The sequence below is a fragment of the Meriones unguiculatus genome, chromosome 1, assembly GCF_030254825.1.
Source record: "Meriones unguiculatus strain TT.TT164.6M chromosome 1, Bangor_MerUng_6.1, whole genome shotgun sequence".
Taxonomy (NCBI): Eukaryota; Metazoa; Chordata; class Mammalia; order Rodentia; family Muridae; genus Meriones; species Meriones unguiculatus.
The window spans coordinates 95,479,471-95,495,291 of record NC_083349.1 but is presented as its reverse complement, the minus strand read 5'-3'; the positions used below and the strand labels follow the sequence as shown (position 1 = coordinate 95,495,291).

The 15,821-nt window shown below is 43.9% G+C and overlaps 1 protein-coding gene across 5 annotated transcripts in view; it reads left to right on the top strand.

Moving 5' to 3' along the window:
• Window positions 1–15,821, top strand: part of Mta3 (metastasis associated 1 family member 3) — a 186,210-nt gene that overhangs the window by 146,158 nt on the left and 24,231 nt on the right. For 3 of the 5 annotated variants that reach the window (XM_060363670.1, XM_060363673.1, XM_060363659.1), the window contains exons 12-14: window positions 5,113–5,237; window positions 8,259–8,407; window positions 9,140–9,362. In XM_060363670.1, coding sequence (XP_060219653.1) covers window positions 5,113–5,237; window positions 8,259–8,407; window positions 9,140–9,362 — 497 coding nt within the window. The remainder of the gene's footprint in view (window positions 1–5,112; window positions 5,238–8,258; window positions 8,408–9,139; window positions 9,363–15,821) is intronic. The other 2 variants (XM_060363654.1, XM_060363665.1) reach the window with 1 other exon arrangement.

The window sequence follows — 15,821 nt, the reverse complement described above, 5'->3', positions numbered from 1 at the left end:
AGTAGCTGACGTCTTTTGAGAGCTTCTTTCTGCTCTTAAATCTGTCATTCCGAACGTGTCATTTGTTCATGGTGACAAACCTGAATGTCTTTGTGTGTCCTACCTGGTTTTTGTCCTCAAAGTCCAAAAGTTGTTTTCTGTTGGCCCACTATGATGACTTTGGAAAGCAAAGGGAGAGGGTGAGAGGAACCTGAGTAGACCAGCACGAGGGTACCAGGTGAATGTCCAGCTGCTTGTTCTTGTGTTAAGCCACAGGGCAGGTGTCACACTTCCCAGTGACAGAAGGTAGCTGCGTCACAGGGAGCAACTGTGTTCCATAGAGCCAGCACTTTCTGAGACCTCTGCATGGCAGCACGGGTGTTGTTACTGTGTGTCCCTTGAAGGCGTGTTGTCTGTGTGATGTGATGGATGTGTTTTGTAAATGATAAGTAGGTTTGGGGTGTGTCCTGGGTCTAGCATTCTTTTGTGTTTTTTGGGTTTACAGGTCACTGTCATGTAAGAGCAGATGTCAGTTTCCTTTCATTCTATGTTTTAAGTGCATCTCACTCTTCTGTCGTTGAGGTCTTAGGTCTGGGAGCTCAAATCTACAACTTTTTCTCTACAGCCCCAAGATTTTTCAGGTTCTTTGAGCTAAACACAGCCATTGTATATAAATTTTTCTTTGCTGGATTTGGATATATTTTATAATAGATGTTTTTACATACAGGAGGCTTCATGGACAACTTTACCTCAAGGCTTACTTGTTTCTTGGTTTGTGCGTACGTGTGTGTATGTGTGGTTTTTTGTTTGTTTGGTTTGATTTAGTTTTTGGTTTTGTTTTGTTTTTGAGACAGGGTCTCACTGTATAGCTGTGGTTGTCCTGGAACTCATTATGTAGACCAGGCTGGCCTCAAACTCAGAGATCTGGCTGGCTCTGCCTCCTGAGTGCTGGGGTTAAAGGTGTTTGCCACTATGCCTTGATTTGGTTTAGTTTTTAAAAACTGTAATTTACATATCCCGTAATTATTCTATTTCTTCTGCAGTGTTGTTGTGAGATCCTTTAAAATTATATATTTACTCTGTGAATTCAAAATGTGTGATCCCACAAGGAAAACACTGGTTGTGACTTGAGCTTCTTGGGGGAAACAGCCTTCCCAGTACCACAGTGCTGATATCCCAGAGAGAACGTTTGGCCTGCTGCATCCCAGTGGCCCAGTGACCATTCTTATCCAGCACCACGCAGTAGCAGTCTGGATAAAATCTCACTCGCCAACTGTTCCTGTAAATAAGTCTCATTGGAACATGGGCCTGTTTGTTATATATTGTCCAAGCCTGCTTTTATCCTGCAGGCACAGAATTTAGTGGTTGTGGCTCTGTTACCCACAAACCTAAACTTCTTTACTACCGAGCCCTTTACAAGAAAAGTTTTCTACATCTTTATTTAGGTGATCCTTGGAAATCAAACAATTTCTAATCATACTCATGAAAAAAATGTGTCTCCTTGGCATTGTTTAAAAATAAGCTGAGTTATAGAGTCATATGTAAATCTGAGTCCCTCAGTGAATTTCCAAGTTAATACTGAAATAGAATGTTGTTGTTTTTTAATAGATTAAGAGTTGTTTCTGTCATGCTTCGAGCCTGGCTGTCTCCTACAGTCAAAGCCTTGTGTTTGTAGTGGGAGTGGAAGGTTAAGAAGACATGCCGCTCTCCTGAGAACAGTGACCAAGAAGATAGCTTTTTCGTGGGGTGGGGTGAGCATTTTGTTCTGTGCAGTACCCCGGGAGGAGTTTCTGAGGAAGTGTGAGGCACTCAGCTGCAGGCGGTTGTGCTGAACCACCTGAGTTGAGACAGGGCCGAGCCCAGAAAAGATGGTGTGGCTGGTGTGAAAAGAGTAGACAGCCAGCCACAGAGGCTGGGGAGCTGCGGCATGGGATGCCCAAGACGAAGAATGGAAGAATTTTACAGACTTGTTGTCATGGTTGCAATTTTTTTTTTAAGATTTTATTATTGATTTATTTTATGAGTGCTCTATCTGCATGTACACCTGCATGCCTGAAGAGGGCATCAGAGCCCAGTATAAATGGTTGTGAGCCGCTATGTGGTTGCTGGGAGTTGAACTCTGAACCTGTGGAAGAGCAGACAGTGCTCTTAACCACTGAGCCACTTCTCTGGCGCCCATGGTTGCATTTGGACCATGGATCCAGGAAGGAGTAGGGCATATATGGGGATACTTGTCATGGGTGCTCAGGAAGAGAGATAGACCATCTTGACTTAGAAAGAGCTCTGGGGACGATGCTACATTAGGCAGTGACTGACTTTGATTGTCAAGGTTGAGTCCACAGTTAGGTGGATTACCCTGCCAGAAATGGTAGCACAATATTAGATTAGGACATTTTTAGTTTGTTCTATCAAAAAAGGGATAGTGGACTTGTGTGCAGCATATACTAGACATACTCAGGGAAAGATCTAGGCTAGAGACAATTGTGAACTTCACAGCACACAGTAATTCCACTTCAAATCATGGATTAGATCTGTGAGGGAGAGCAACCAGAAAGGCGCCTTGCAGTAGCCCCTGAATGAACTCAGTGTTTATAGAGCATACTGTGTATGTTAGCTGCAGACAGATGGCCCAGTGAGCCACGGGAGCTGAGAGGGCTCTGGTGTGTTTTAAGAAGGAAGGGGTGGGCATTATTAGATGCTGGTGGGGTGTAACCAGGAACTCAGCAATATGGAAGTCTGTGATGTAGTGGAGTGGCAGAGACAGGCTAACAGCAGAGGGAGACACCATCAAATGGGAAAAGATAAATAAATATATGAGCCTAAGAAAGGCCAGTGCTGGGCTGGAGAGATGGCTCAGTGGTTAAGAGCACTCACTGTTCTTGCAGAGGACCTGGGTTTGATTTGCAGCACCCACACAGTGGCTCACAACCATTCATAACTCCCATTATGTGTAAATAGTAATTTGAGGAGGGTTCAGAGAGGAGAATGACATGTATGTAATGCTCCAGGGCCAGAGATGGTGGGAGTATGGAGCACAGATGAGGGCAGGGCCGATTAGAGGAAGGACATTTCCACGCAAGGTCTCCAAAAGTGTTTCTTGGGGCCTGCAATTGAATCTTTAGGTGGATATCCTCAGTGGTTCTCGGGTGTGGCATCACTCTGATTTTAAACAGTGGCTTACTCAGTCAGGCAGGGTTCTGGGCCTATCCAGAAATGTATTTGTCGTCTCTGCCCTTCCTTTCAGTCACCACAACTGTTCATGGCGTTGGCCCTTCTCTTTTAGATTATGTATAAATTTTATGTGTATAAGTGTTTTGCTTACTTCTATGTGCATGCCTATTGCTCAAGGAGGTCAGAAGAGGTCATCAGATCTCCTGGAATTGGAGTTAGGAATGGTTGTGAGCTACTGTGTGGGTGATGGGAATCAAACCCAGGTCCTCTGCTAGAACAGCAAGTGCGCTTAACCACTGAGCCATACCATAGCTCCAACCCCACATTGGCTCTTCTTAGGCTCAAATATTTAGCACTTGAGTTTAAATGCCTACTTTCCCTATTTCTGGGAAGCTTTTGGCTTGACTTCAATAGGTGGGAGCATCATTTTAACTGCTACAGATTTCTTTTCAATTGGAAATGATTCACTCTGGGAACCTTAGTTTCTCTGAACCACTTTTTTTTCTTTAGTTTTCTTTTTGAGACACACCCTCTCCCTACATAGCCCTGGCTATCCTGGATCTCACAGAGATCTGCCTGCCTCTGCCTCCAGGGGAGTGCTGGGATTTAAGGCTTGCACCACCATGTGTGGCCCCCCTTCTTTTCTTTTTGTTCTAAGAAGCAAAACAAACAAAACACGGATCATTATCTATCATTATCTATCTATCTATCTATCTATCTATCTATCTATCTATCTATCTATCTATCTATCAGTCTATTGTCTACCTATGAGGCGATGTCTTGCCATGTAGCAGATGAAAGGTCCCTAGAAGGAGGCTCTTCTGGGACAGATCTCTGTGTCTACTTAGGGAGTCTGTATTTTCTAAGTGATGTGTGGTGTGCATGCAATTGTGCCGTGTCCTGGGGCTCTAAGTGAGGAGTTAGCCTTCTGTGAGCTGTGTTTACACAGTAATTGCCATGATATGCCTGCTATATGTTTCAAAGAACTATGGCTCTGCTGAGTGACAGGTTTGCATTTAGTCTTATCAGTGTCTATGTAAATTTGCATTTAGTCTTCTGACCTATGTCTTCTTTTTTCTCCTAAAAGTGTTTTCTTAAACAGAAGGAAAAAAAAATCTAAAACACAAACTCAAAGGTTTTCTCATCTTAAATGCTAATCTGCCTCAAAAACTTCAGACAGAATGTAAATTTTTATGGTGAGCCTAGGACAAGAGGCCCTCCCCTGTGGTTGTGGAGGGTGGCTCTGCAGAGCCCAGCTGCATCTTTGCTTCAGCCCATCCCCTCTGGAGCAATGCAGAGGCCACAGCGTCACCGCCACCCAGGAGCAGTGCCAGGGCTTTCCCAGTCACACAGCACTGCCTTTAGCTTAATATTCAGTCAAAGACATTATTTTCTAAGGAAAATATATGATGATAAGGATAAAGTCTAGTGACGTCTATCTTTAAAAAGCATAGTGTGCTCTGAAGAAATCGCAGTGCTGTGAACACGGGAGACACACATCTGCTTAGAGTGCCTGGCACAAGACACTGGCAGTTTTATAACTTTACTTTGTAAAAATGAGTGCCTTGGTTTTATTTCATTTTATTTATGTCTTCTCATCATTCTACCAGATATACCCTCTTGTTTAAGTTCCTGGAATCATGTGTGCCAATGTATTTCTGTCTTTTGTGTGTGGGTGTGTGTTTCCTTAAGGTTTGTTGTTATTGTATACAAAGTCCTGGGTTCATCACAGCATCTTTGTACATACCTGTCATTATACTTGATTCTCATTTGCTCTCTTCTACTGGCCCCATACTTGGGATCATCTTAGCACCCTTCTTTTGCCACTCTGTTTCTTCTTCACTAAATATATTAATTGTTCATGTTTTAGGGAAGGTAAATTAGTAAGGAGGTGCCAGCTTTTTGCCTTGTCCTAAAAATTATTATTATTTTTTATCATTTCACTTTACATTTCATTGAAAGCAGCAAACCAAATCCCAACCAAATATCCAGCAGCAATGGCAAGTCTGGCACTGTGAATGGAGCTGTGGGGACCCAGTTCCAGCCCCAGAGCGCCCTCCTTGGACGAGCCTGTGAGAGCTGCTATGGTAAGTTTGCTCAGGCGGAACAGCGCCTGAGGTATACTGTCCTGCACTGTGGGGCCGGTTGGTGAGAAGCATGCCACTACAGCTCAGAGGCTGGGCAGTGTCTCCTCAGAGTGAGTGGGTGCCATCCCAGCCTCCAGCTAGGCGCAAGGGGGCATTCGCTGAGTACTCTTGCACCAAGGCGGGTGTGCGTTTCCTCTGTGGGCTCTGTGTTTGCTGGCAGTTTTGTCTTTTAACTGTGTGCAGTTATTTTAGCTTTTTCCAAACCACAGTACTGTGATACATACAAAATCCCCCTTTGGAGTCCTTCAGTGTCCTCTGACAAATTAAATGTGTCTGATACTTCTGGAGGAGAGGCAGATGTGTGGATAAACCAGTGCTTATAGGCTTCAGGCCCCCAGGGCACCCGGAGGGGAAATGCCACGTTATGATATTTGCCTTTGGCCTCAAGCCTTGCTGTGTGCATCTCTGCTTGCAGGGCTCTACTGTGTGCTTTTGTTATACGGGGCTGCTTAGATGACCTGGTCAGCAGTTGCCACCATATATGTTTATTTAAAAATCTCAAACAGCAGCAGAAGCCCTCCTTTCTGTTGTTGCTTGGGGTTGGGTTTTTGAGTCTGGGTTTCTCAAGAAACCCAGGCTGGCTTCTAACTCACCATCCCCCTGCCTCTGCTTTCTCTTGAGAGTTTGGATCATGTGGGTGGATGGATGTGTGTGCATGAGTCCTTGGTGTTCTTATTTGTGTTTAAACAAAGTCAACTTGTGGGCTAGAGAGCTGCCTCAGTAAAGACTGTAGAAAAAAGTATCGCCAGGACCTGAGACCAGGTTCTCCCCACAAAGGAGATTTATTTGCCCCAGATAGACAGAGAGCAGGGAATAAGAGACAAACACTGGAGACAGAGGACAAGAGAGAAGGGGAAGGGAACAGAGAGAGGGAGGAGGGATACTGGTCCTGGAGGGGGACAAAGGACTGCCTCTGGACAGAAAGGAAAAAGACATGGCACATAGGAAAAAGGCAGTTTATAAAGGCACAGGGGGAAGGTGTGTTAGGATAAGGTGTTTAATTTTAATTGGGCACGTTAATTACATGAACCAAAGAGGGCTTTTGATTGGTGGACTTCAATACTTTGATAGCTGGACTTTGTAGTCAGCCTCAGGAAGAGGAAGTGTCCAAATAAAGGACTAGACCTTGGTGGCTAGCTTGAGGGATGTGATCTACTGGGTTTTAGCAAGGCAGAGGGAATGAGGGAGAAGGACAGGCCTGCCAGGCCATGCTGGCCAAAGTCCTGTGAAAGAGTTCACACTGGCCTTGCAGAGGACCTGAGTTTGGTTCCTGGTACTCACATCAGCTGGCCCACAGCCAACTATAACTTTAGCTTCAGGCGATCCAACACCTTTGGCCTTCTGAGGCACTTGCATTCATACACACATGCAAGCAATTAAAACATTTTAACAAAATCTGTCTTAAAAGGTCAGCTTTATTGTTTAAGTTAAAAGAGGAAAGAGGTCAGGCCTCTCTTTGAAAGGAATCTTCCAAGAGTGGTACTTGATGAATGTGGAAGAGTGGGCCTTGGGTCTTTCCATACCCATGCCAGCTTCTAGCACCAAGCTCTCCTCCAGCTCTGATTTCACCCTTTGCATGCTGGCTTGTGAGGTTGTCAGGCAGCCCCCTGTGCTGGTTTGCTTAGGTGGTAGTAGCCTACAGGCAAGGGAGGACTGCTCACGGGCTTCCTGTAATAGCCTCTGCCTGCGTTTTTACCTGTTTCGCTGCCACTGTTTCCACCTCTCTGACTCAGCCTCAGGAAGCTTTTTGTTGTAGGACAGCAGTGAACGCTGTGGAACCTGACACAGGCTGTGAAGCCATAAATCAGCTGGGATTAGGCCTTACTGAGCATGATGCCATGTCAGCTACATGTGTTCGTGGTAGGGATTTACAGTCTTCAGAACAACTTGTATTTAGAAGAAATTCTAAAGTAAAGTTTTGTTTGCTGAGTAAAGGAACAACAGACAGATTTCTGGTTTTATCTGGCTCCTGTCTTATCAGTGAATCACCTCTTGAGTACCTTAGCAATCCTTGTAAGAGCTCTTGAACCATTCAGTTCAGGTTTAAAACCCTGCCAAGCAGCTTAATGTTGTGGGGTTCACTTAAATCCAACATAACCTAAGCACCGGGACAGTACAGATGACAAAAATTTATTGTAATCAAGCCACCACTGATCGATCAGGGCCACAGAACAGACTCGGGAGCTGAGCTGCCACCCAGAAGCCATGTTGTACAGCGTATTTAAAGGATGAAACCATAAAGCAAGGGGGAGTGCTGGGTGGCCTGTAGCATTGTCCAGTCATATTTTGATGTAAGGGGTTGATCAAGGGCGTTTCCATCAATCAGGATAGGAGTAGGTTCCTGGGCTGGGAACATGAACTTTGTTTGACCCTGCCAGCAAGATGGAGAAGTTGTGCTTGAAATGGCTGGACTCGGGCAACTGTCTCCTTACAAGTTGTCCCTGAGAAGGCTGGACCCAGACAACTGTCTCTTTATAGCAGAAGCTGTTCTGCTATTGGGAAGTCCCCAGTTCCCCTAGGGCCTGGGCCCTTGAACTTAGTTTCTCCCTACGATGAAATGGAGATGAGAATGAGGTCGTAGTGCTTAGAACAAGTTTCTTTTGCTTGTTCCCAGCACTTAATAATAATAGTATCCTTCGGAAGACTTAGCTCTAGACGTGTACATAATGAAGTCACTTCTAATTAACAACAAAGCTCAGCAGCCAGAGGCATACATCAAGATGTGTCCTCCAGTGGCTTCTGTTAACAGACGCGACGAACACTTGGTGTGTGGCAGAGACACAATGCTCACGGGCTTCCTGTAATAGCCTCTGCCTGCATGTATGTGCTGTACTTTCCTGGGTGGCCTGCAACCTTGGGAGAGAAGATAACAGTGTACCAGCTGTGGCCTCGGGCTCTCTCTGAGGGTCAGTTATATTTGAGATCACGGATTTCACAGCATCCCTCTCCCTCTGTCCTTAGCCTCACAGTCTCACCAGTGGTATTCCTGGGGCCCACCCAATATGCAGTGCAGACTGTGTGCGACCTGCTGGCTGTACTGGAAGAAATACGGAGGTCTGAAAATGCCCACCCAGTCAGATGAGGAGAAGTCTCCCAGCCCCACTGCAGAGGTATGAGAGCGGAGCTGCAGGCTGACACTGCTCCTTTCTCAGTTACAGCTTCTTCCTTGGAAACAGGAACACCGCACACTACAACTTACAAATGAACAAAGCTGGGTTTTACCATTAAACATAGCGCTGTGTACTCATGGTGGGTGTGGATGTGGAAGCTGGGACAAGGCAGAGTTTTCAGATACTCAAAATATTGGTCTTTTGAGATTATTCAGAAAAAAGAATAAGAATAATGTCTGTGGGAGGTATTTGCCTGAGTAGAGAGCTTACAAATAGTCTTGTTTTTAAAAACAATTTGTAACCTTTAGACACTAGTTTATTACAGAAAATAACAAACACGAATTAAACATTTTCTCTCCTTGGCTATTGTGGAGGGACAAGAAGGGCCCAGTGAACAGTAGTTGAAGGATGACCTTGGAAAATCTGCATAGACTGAGTATGTCAAGGGCCAGCGTCTACCAAAGGGACACATGTTTCTGTCAGAGCTGATGGTATCTCAATACTCCTCACAATAAATGAGCCACTGGCAGGGCCGCACTGACAGCTTCTGACCGGTGGTGCATATGATCTGGGTTGAATTCCATCCCTGCCCTGCAGCATCCCCACCTTCTCACCAATAGCGTGCACTGCCTTTCCTTCGAGGGGCAGGTTCCTGAGCTACAGATGCTTCCAAGCGGCCACGCACTTTGGCCAGTTCTTCTCTGTAAATTCTGGTGTTTTCTGCAATTGCAGGACCCACGCGTGAGAAGCCACCTGTCCCGACAGGCCATGCAGGGCATGCCGGTCCGGAACACTGGAAGCCCAAAGTCTGCAGTGAAGACTCGCCAAGCTTTCTTCCTTCATACTACGTATTTCACAAAAATTGCTCGTCAGGTCTGCAAAAACACCCTGCGGCTGCGGCAGGCAGCGAGACGGCCGTTTGTTGCTATTAATTATGCTGCCATTAGGGCAGAATGTAAGACGCTTTTCAATTCTTAACCTTATATGTTCCGCTCCTCACCATCCTCTCTTTCCCTCGCTCTCTCTTTTTGTTTGTTTGTTTGCAATAAACATAAGTTCTTATGTACAGCCTTTGTTTTTTTTTTTAAACATTGTTCTTGTCTGCTGCCATTTATATCATGCCATCCTGAGAAACAACATTGAAATCCCTGTGAAATTTCAGAGTAGAGCTAGCTAGGAGGTGGGGGAGGTGACCTCACCCAGTGGGCTCTTGTGACACAGTTGCCCAGAGGGACCTTAACGGAAGCACTCCTGCCCGTTTGCTTCTGTGGTAGCGTAAACCCAAAGGGTGATAAAAGTTCCTAACAAGACAGCAAACCAGTCTTAAGTATTCATTAGGTTTTAATAAAATTTACTAATTTATACTAGTCAGGAATTGTATGTCTTGGCAAGCCTCTCTCATCTTCCCAGGGACCTTTTACAGTCATCATACAGGCTGCAGAAAGCACAGTGCTTCATAACTAATCCCATATTTGTTAGACAGTCTAATAAATTTTAATTGCGTTTAAGAATCCTTTCTAAGGAAACTCCCTGAGCGTCTGCATTCAGTTTTTACACGTTGGCACCTGTCGCGGTTGAACAGTGTCTTTGTCTGATTTGGTTTCCATTTCATAATCATACACTATCACTTATTGTCTCTGCGACTCACCGCTCTTGTTTCCAACACAGTCGGTCTTGCTTATGCTTCTTTTGTTGCTGTTGCTGGAACAAAGGTTATCTGTGCCATTGACCTGTGGGCTCTTTTCCTATTGACACATACCTGAAAAAGTACACGAGGCTTGTGTTAGATGTGAAGCCATACTTGATGGTAGAGCCATATAGTTAGTCCCTAAAGGATTGAAAAAAAAAATGGCTGTTGCAAATAGGAAATAGGAAATCTTAAAGATATTCAGGTGCTTTTTTGTTTGTTTGTTTTTGTTTCTTGAGACAGGGTTTCTCTGTGTAGCCTTGGCTGTGCTAGAACTGTTCAGGTCAGGTGCTTTTTTTTTTTTTTTTAAAATAAAACAGTGATCATGGGGCTGGAGGGATGGCTCAGAGGTTAAGAGCACTGGCTGTTCTTCCAAAGGTCCTGAATTCAATTCCCAGCAACCAGATGGTGGCTCATAACCATCTATAGTGAGATCTGGTGCCCTCTTCTGGTGTACAGGCACACATGCAGGCAGTGTTCTGTATAAATAATAAATAAATATTTTAAAAAATTGATTATGACTCAGGGTGTGGTGGCACGTGTATTGCCTGTAATCCTGGGGAGGCAGGGGTAGGAGAATCAGGAGTTGAAAGTCATCCTCAGCTACACAGGGGATTCAAGATCAGCCTGGATGACATGAGACCTTATCTCAGAAAACCAAAAACATAAAAGCATATTTTATGAGGTGTCCACTTTGATTTGAAGAGGATGTTCATAAAAGAATTGATGACTGGAAAAGAACTGATTTCTAAAGATAATTTTCAGGAGAAAATTGCAACTTGAAAGGTTTTTAAGCTTAAAGACAAAAAGCCCGTAAGAAGAGTGAAAATCAGTGGCCATTCAATGTCCACCACGGAGGAAGTCAGCTGTGTTATGACACTGTATTTGAAAATTTAGGCTTAGCTTAGCTTCTGTCATGGCATTTCTGAGTTTAGGGATTTGCTGGTCTTTTTTTGTTTTGTTTTGTTTTTTCACCCATTTTAAAGGACTAGAAAATAAATACATCTACATAAACTGTTTAGCTGTTTTAAAACACATATATTTCTATGTAATTTCTTGGGGTGGGTGGGTGAGAATAATTTAAACATTTGAAATGGAAATAATGATTTGCTGGTGACTGGTGTCATGTTTGTTTCCAATGAATGGAAGAGAAGCCATCACCAAATGTACTGGTGGCTGTGAGGGCTGCTTTTGCCTTTGGCTCTTTGTTGATTTTCAATTTATTTGCACATCGTCTTTGTTCTGATTACTCTTGAGTGAAGTGTTTTTGTGTCACTCCATTCTAATCTTTTGTCAGTTGAAGGCCCATGCTACTAAAAATAGATTTAGGGTTAAATTGTCTATATCCTATTTGCTCAAGTACATGGAAAATAATAATGAAAGAACAGTCGTTTGTTGTGATGAAATTCCCAAAAAAAAAAAAACCTTATTATTTTCTTCTACTTTGTGTTTATCTTTATCAAAGTACATAGAGAACCAGACTTTTAGAACAATTTTACCTTATGACCTAAAATTTCAGTGTTGCTCACTATGTACTTACTGAACTCTTCCTGGCCTCTAACTGAGTTTTACATCACCCTTTCACTTATATCTGTTCTTTGTTACAACCTCTTCAGGAGATGCTTTTATCTCAGCTCTGTGGTGCGATTAACTGTGAGTAACCTAACATCATAGGCACCTGAGTCTCTGATCCACTGCAAATGGATAGCCCTTTGTGTGCACGTGGGCCTGTGCGTGCGTGTGTGTGTGTGTGTGTGTGTGTGTGTGTGTGTGTGTGCAAGTGTGTGTTTCTCCATAAGCTTACCTTGGTTTCTCAAAGGCATTGTTGACTGCCCCCTCTCTATTAGGCACAAGGGTTACGGATATAGTACTGATATACTTTCAGAGAAGGCGGAAGCTTGTAATTCTAAAGATATTGAAGAGTGGAGGTCTGGTGGATACATTTGGAGTAACCAGTTCATAAAGGGAGGTAGTATTCTCTGCGCAGCCAGTGTTGTAGCAATTACAGGGCGCTAGGGAACGGAAGAGGGAAGACCCTGAGCTTGCAGGCCCCAGGAGAGCATGACCCAGCACCTAAGAACTTGACTCAGTAGGTAACCCCTATTTTAAGAGCACATTTCTGATTGGCTATGGAAGTACTCATCAGCCTTTCACGCTCATTAGAGAACATGTACTAGGCTTGCAATATTGTAAATGGGGCATTTTGCAAGAAGTAATGGTAGCTCTGGGAAGGGAAGTAGGAGGCTATGAAAAATGGGATGAGACTTTTTTCCATTGTTCATCTTTTATAAAAATGTATTTCTTACTAGATAGATAGATGGATAGATAAATAAACAGACAGACCTCCAGCAGGTGCCTGTAATCTCAGCTCTCAGGAAGCAGAGGCAGAAGGATTGCCACTCCTTTGAGGCCAGCCTGGGCTACATAGTGAGTTTAATACCAGACCCTATCTCAAACACAAGCATATAGGATACATAGGTGATACATACACAACAAAACTTTTAAAACCCGAGCACGGATAGTTAACATTCAGAATGCTCACGCTGAAGCTAACTTAAGGGGCACAGAGCATTTCAAAGACAGCTACACTCCCTAGCAGCAGGGCAGGCCAGGATTTGCCTGCCACCTGGTCAGTTTACAGAGGTGAGAGTAGTCCTGAGTTCACAGGCCAGCTATAATCCCATCATGAAGTTACTTTGTGTCTCTTGAAGAGAATTTTGCTCTTTGAAGATGTGAATTCATCTTTGCAAGTGTCCAAGACCCCATTTCTTGAGATATTTGTCACATGTTTTTTAGATTTCTTTCTTTTTAATTGAGACAGGGTTTCTTTGTGTATAGTCTTGGCTGTCCTGGAATAGCCTTGTAGACTATTCTTTGTAGGCCAGTTTAGCTGGCCTTGAACTCACTGAGATCTGCCTGCCTCTGCCTCCCAAGTGCTGGGATCAAAGGTGTGCACCACCATGCCAGGCTTGTTTTCTAGATTTCTCAACAAAAGTTACTGTTACAAGTCGCACACACTTTCCTGAAGCTGAGAGTGGTAAAGCCGCAGGAGAGAACCATCTAGGCCCGCTTCTCTGCCGGTTTTGACAGTGTTTGTCTTTAATAGGAATTTGTTCTTCGATGGTTACTTAAATGTAATTTTTTAAAAATTTTATTATTTTATATGCTTGAGTATTTTTCCTACATGTATGTATGTGTACCACATGGAAGTCAAAAGAGGGGATCAGATCCCCTTGGGCCTAGAGTTACAGGTGGTTGTGAGCAACAGTGTGGGTACTGGGACCTGGACCTGGGTTTTCTGCTAGAGTAACAAGGGCTTAGAACTGGTATGCCAAAAGGCCTGTAACTTGTACACTTATAACTGCTCTGGCCCTTACACTTTTTTTCTTTTAAGTTACGCAGTGGTTTCAAATCTCAAAACCTTTTTTCTTCCTGATACAGGGTCTTCAGAGGCAACAACTGTCAACATGCATTTTAAATTTTAATAGCCCCTGCCCAGTTGTCCTCTGAAAACCCGGTTTATACTCACAACTACTATCTAATTCAACTCTCAAGAATCTTGGCAGAGACGTTACCCATCTTTGACATCCTTAACCAGTTGATGGATGGGACATAGCTAGCTTCCTTCCATTTGGTATTGCTAGTAACACAGAAATCCTTGCAAAGATTTAAAGGTGGTTGGTATTTCCTTTCAGCTGTGATGCCAATATCTCCCTCCCATTTTGTCTTTGACTTTGCCTCTGTTCTATTTTCTAAACTTTTTTTTTTTTCTTTTTGAGACAGGGCCTATGTAGACCACGCTGACCTTGAACTCACAAAGATCTGCCCACCTCTGCCTCCCAAGTACTGGAATTAAAGGCTTACGCCACCACACCAGGCTAAACGTTTCTATTAAGAACTGTTTTCCAGCACCTGAATCCTGTGTTTTGGTCCTATTAATGATTCTGTTTGTCAGAGATCTCGAAAGCCCGTCAAAAATTTTTTTTTGAGAATTTTACTTTGTGTGTGTGTGTGTGTGTGTGTGTGTGTGTGTGTGTGTGTGTGGTTGCTCGTGTGGAGAGTGAGGTGCTGACTTGCACGTGCCGGCTCATATCTGTGGAGGTCAAAGGACAGCTGCCAGCCTTATCTCCTCGGAGACAGCATTGCATAAATCAGGCTAGGGAGCCCATGAGCTTCTGGACATTCCCCTTCCTTATCTCCCATCTCCCCCGAGGGGCACACTTGGATTACAGAATCTAAATTTCAGGTTGTCAAACTTGTGGGCCAAGCACTTTTATCCAGTGAGCCACCTTCCCAGCCCTTGTTTGTGCATTTTAATTAATCGTGTATATTTTGCAGCTTTTCTTTTTTATTATAATCTCTCTCCACCCCTGGTAGGTATTTCCAGAACATTAGAGAAAAGGTCAGAGATTGGTATGAAAGTGTCAGTATTCTGTGTTTGCCTCAAAGGACTATACGCCCTGCTGTAAATGAGCCTCATGCCCAGCCAGTGACTTGACACGCTGCTGTCCTCCCTGGGCAGTTTTGGTCCCCTGTGGCTTCTGTAGCAGCCCTCAGTTGCCTCTCTTATCCACACATGTGTAACTGCCCCCTCTGTTGAGCTAAAGGTGAGTCATGTGGGGGAGCGAGGACTAGCAAGCAGCACACAGCTTGGTGTCGCCTGTAGACCAGGATTGCAGCAGTGTGGGTCAGAGGATCCCTAGATGTTCCTGTGAAGAGAATGTGTTCTCCCTACTGAATGGCTTCCATTTTTCTTACGTTAAAGCCAGGCCAGGCCAACTTAGCACGTATCATCCTAATTTCTTTATATATTGACAGATAGCTGTCCACACCAACTACTTCCGTTAAAATAGACTTACTGGTGAAGACTTACTAAAATAAACTTACTGCTAGAGACTTTCTCCAGGGGAGAGTTGTAAAATTTCCCCGGGAATACCACATAGTTGGTAGTCTGAGAAACCAGAGGAAATTTGCTGTAGTCCCAAGTGTAACCCGATCAGTACTGTGCTGATGACCATCTTTGAGGGATGCTGGCTCTTGTCAAGGTGATGTAACATCCTGGTGTCTGTTGGTTGTAGCCACTTTGACAGCTTTCCTGGAGTTCTTGCAGGCTAAAGGGCAAAGTTTATCTTGTTACTTGGACTTCGAACAGTGCCTATGTCCAAAATGCTGAGGAATTTACCAAGATAATTCACTCAAAGTACTTGAATTTATGGAGAAGAAAGCAAAAAACAACAGTGTTTCATCTTGTCCCTTTTCCAAACATGACTGGAATCTTAGGCAAAGTAGGCATAGGGAGAAGGAAGTTTGGTGTTGATGCTTGGTGGTTTGACCAGTGTTTCATCTGATCTTTCTTTCGATTGTATTTCTAAACATGTTTGTCAAAGATGTGCTTAATTCTGCCTCTGTCTTCATTATTGTTCAGAAACAGGTGAAAAGCTCCACAACTCAGTAACTCTTCCAGAGATTAGCGGAGTGAAGGGGGAGAATGGGATCATTTAAAGTTGTCAGTGGTTGCATAATAGGGAAACAGGGCCTGGGCCACTGACTCAGGTTCCTCGTTTCCAAGCTCGCCACAGCATCTACTTTGTCTGTTTTAATGTTTTTTTTTTAAACGCTATTCCCACCATCTGTCTAATAGTTAAAAAAATTTCCTTGATGAAAAAGTACTAGTGCTCATGACAAAGTCAATCTCTAAATAATTTGAGGTTCCAAACTGATGTGTAT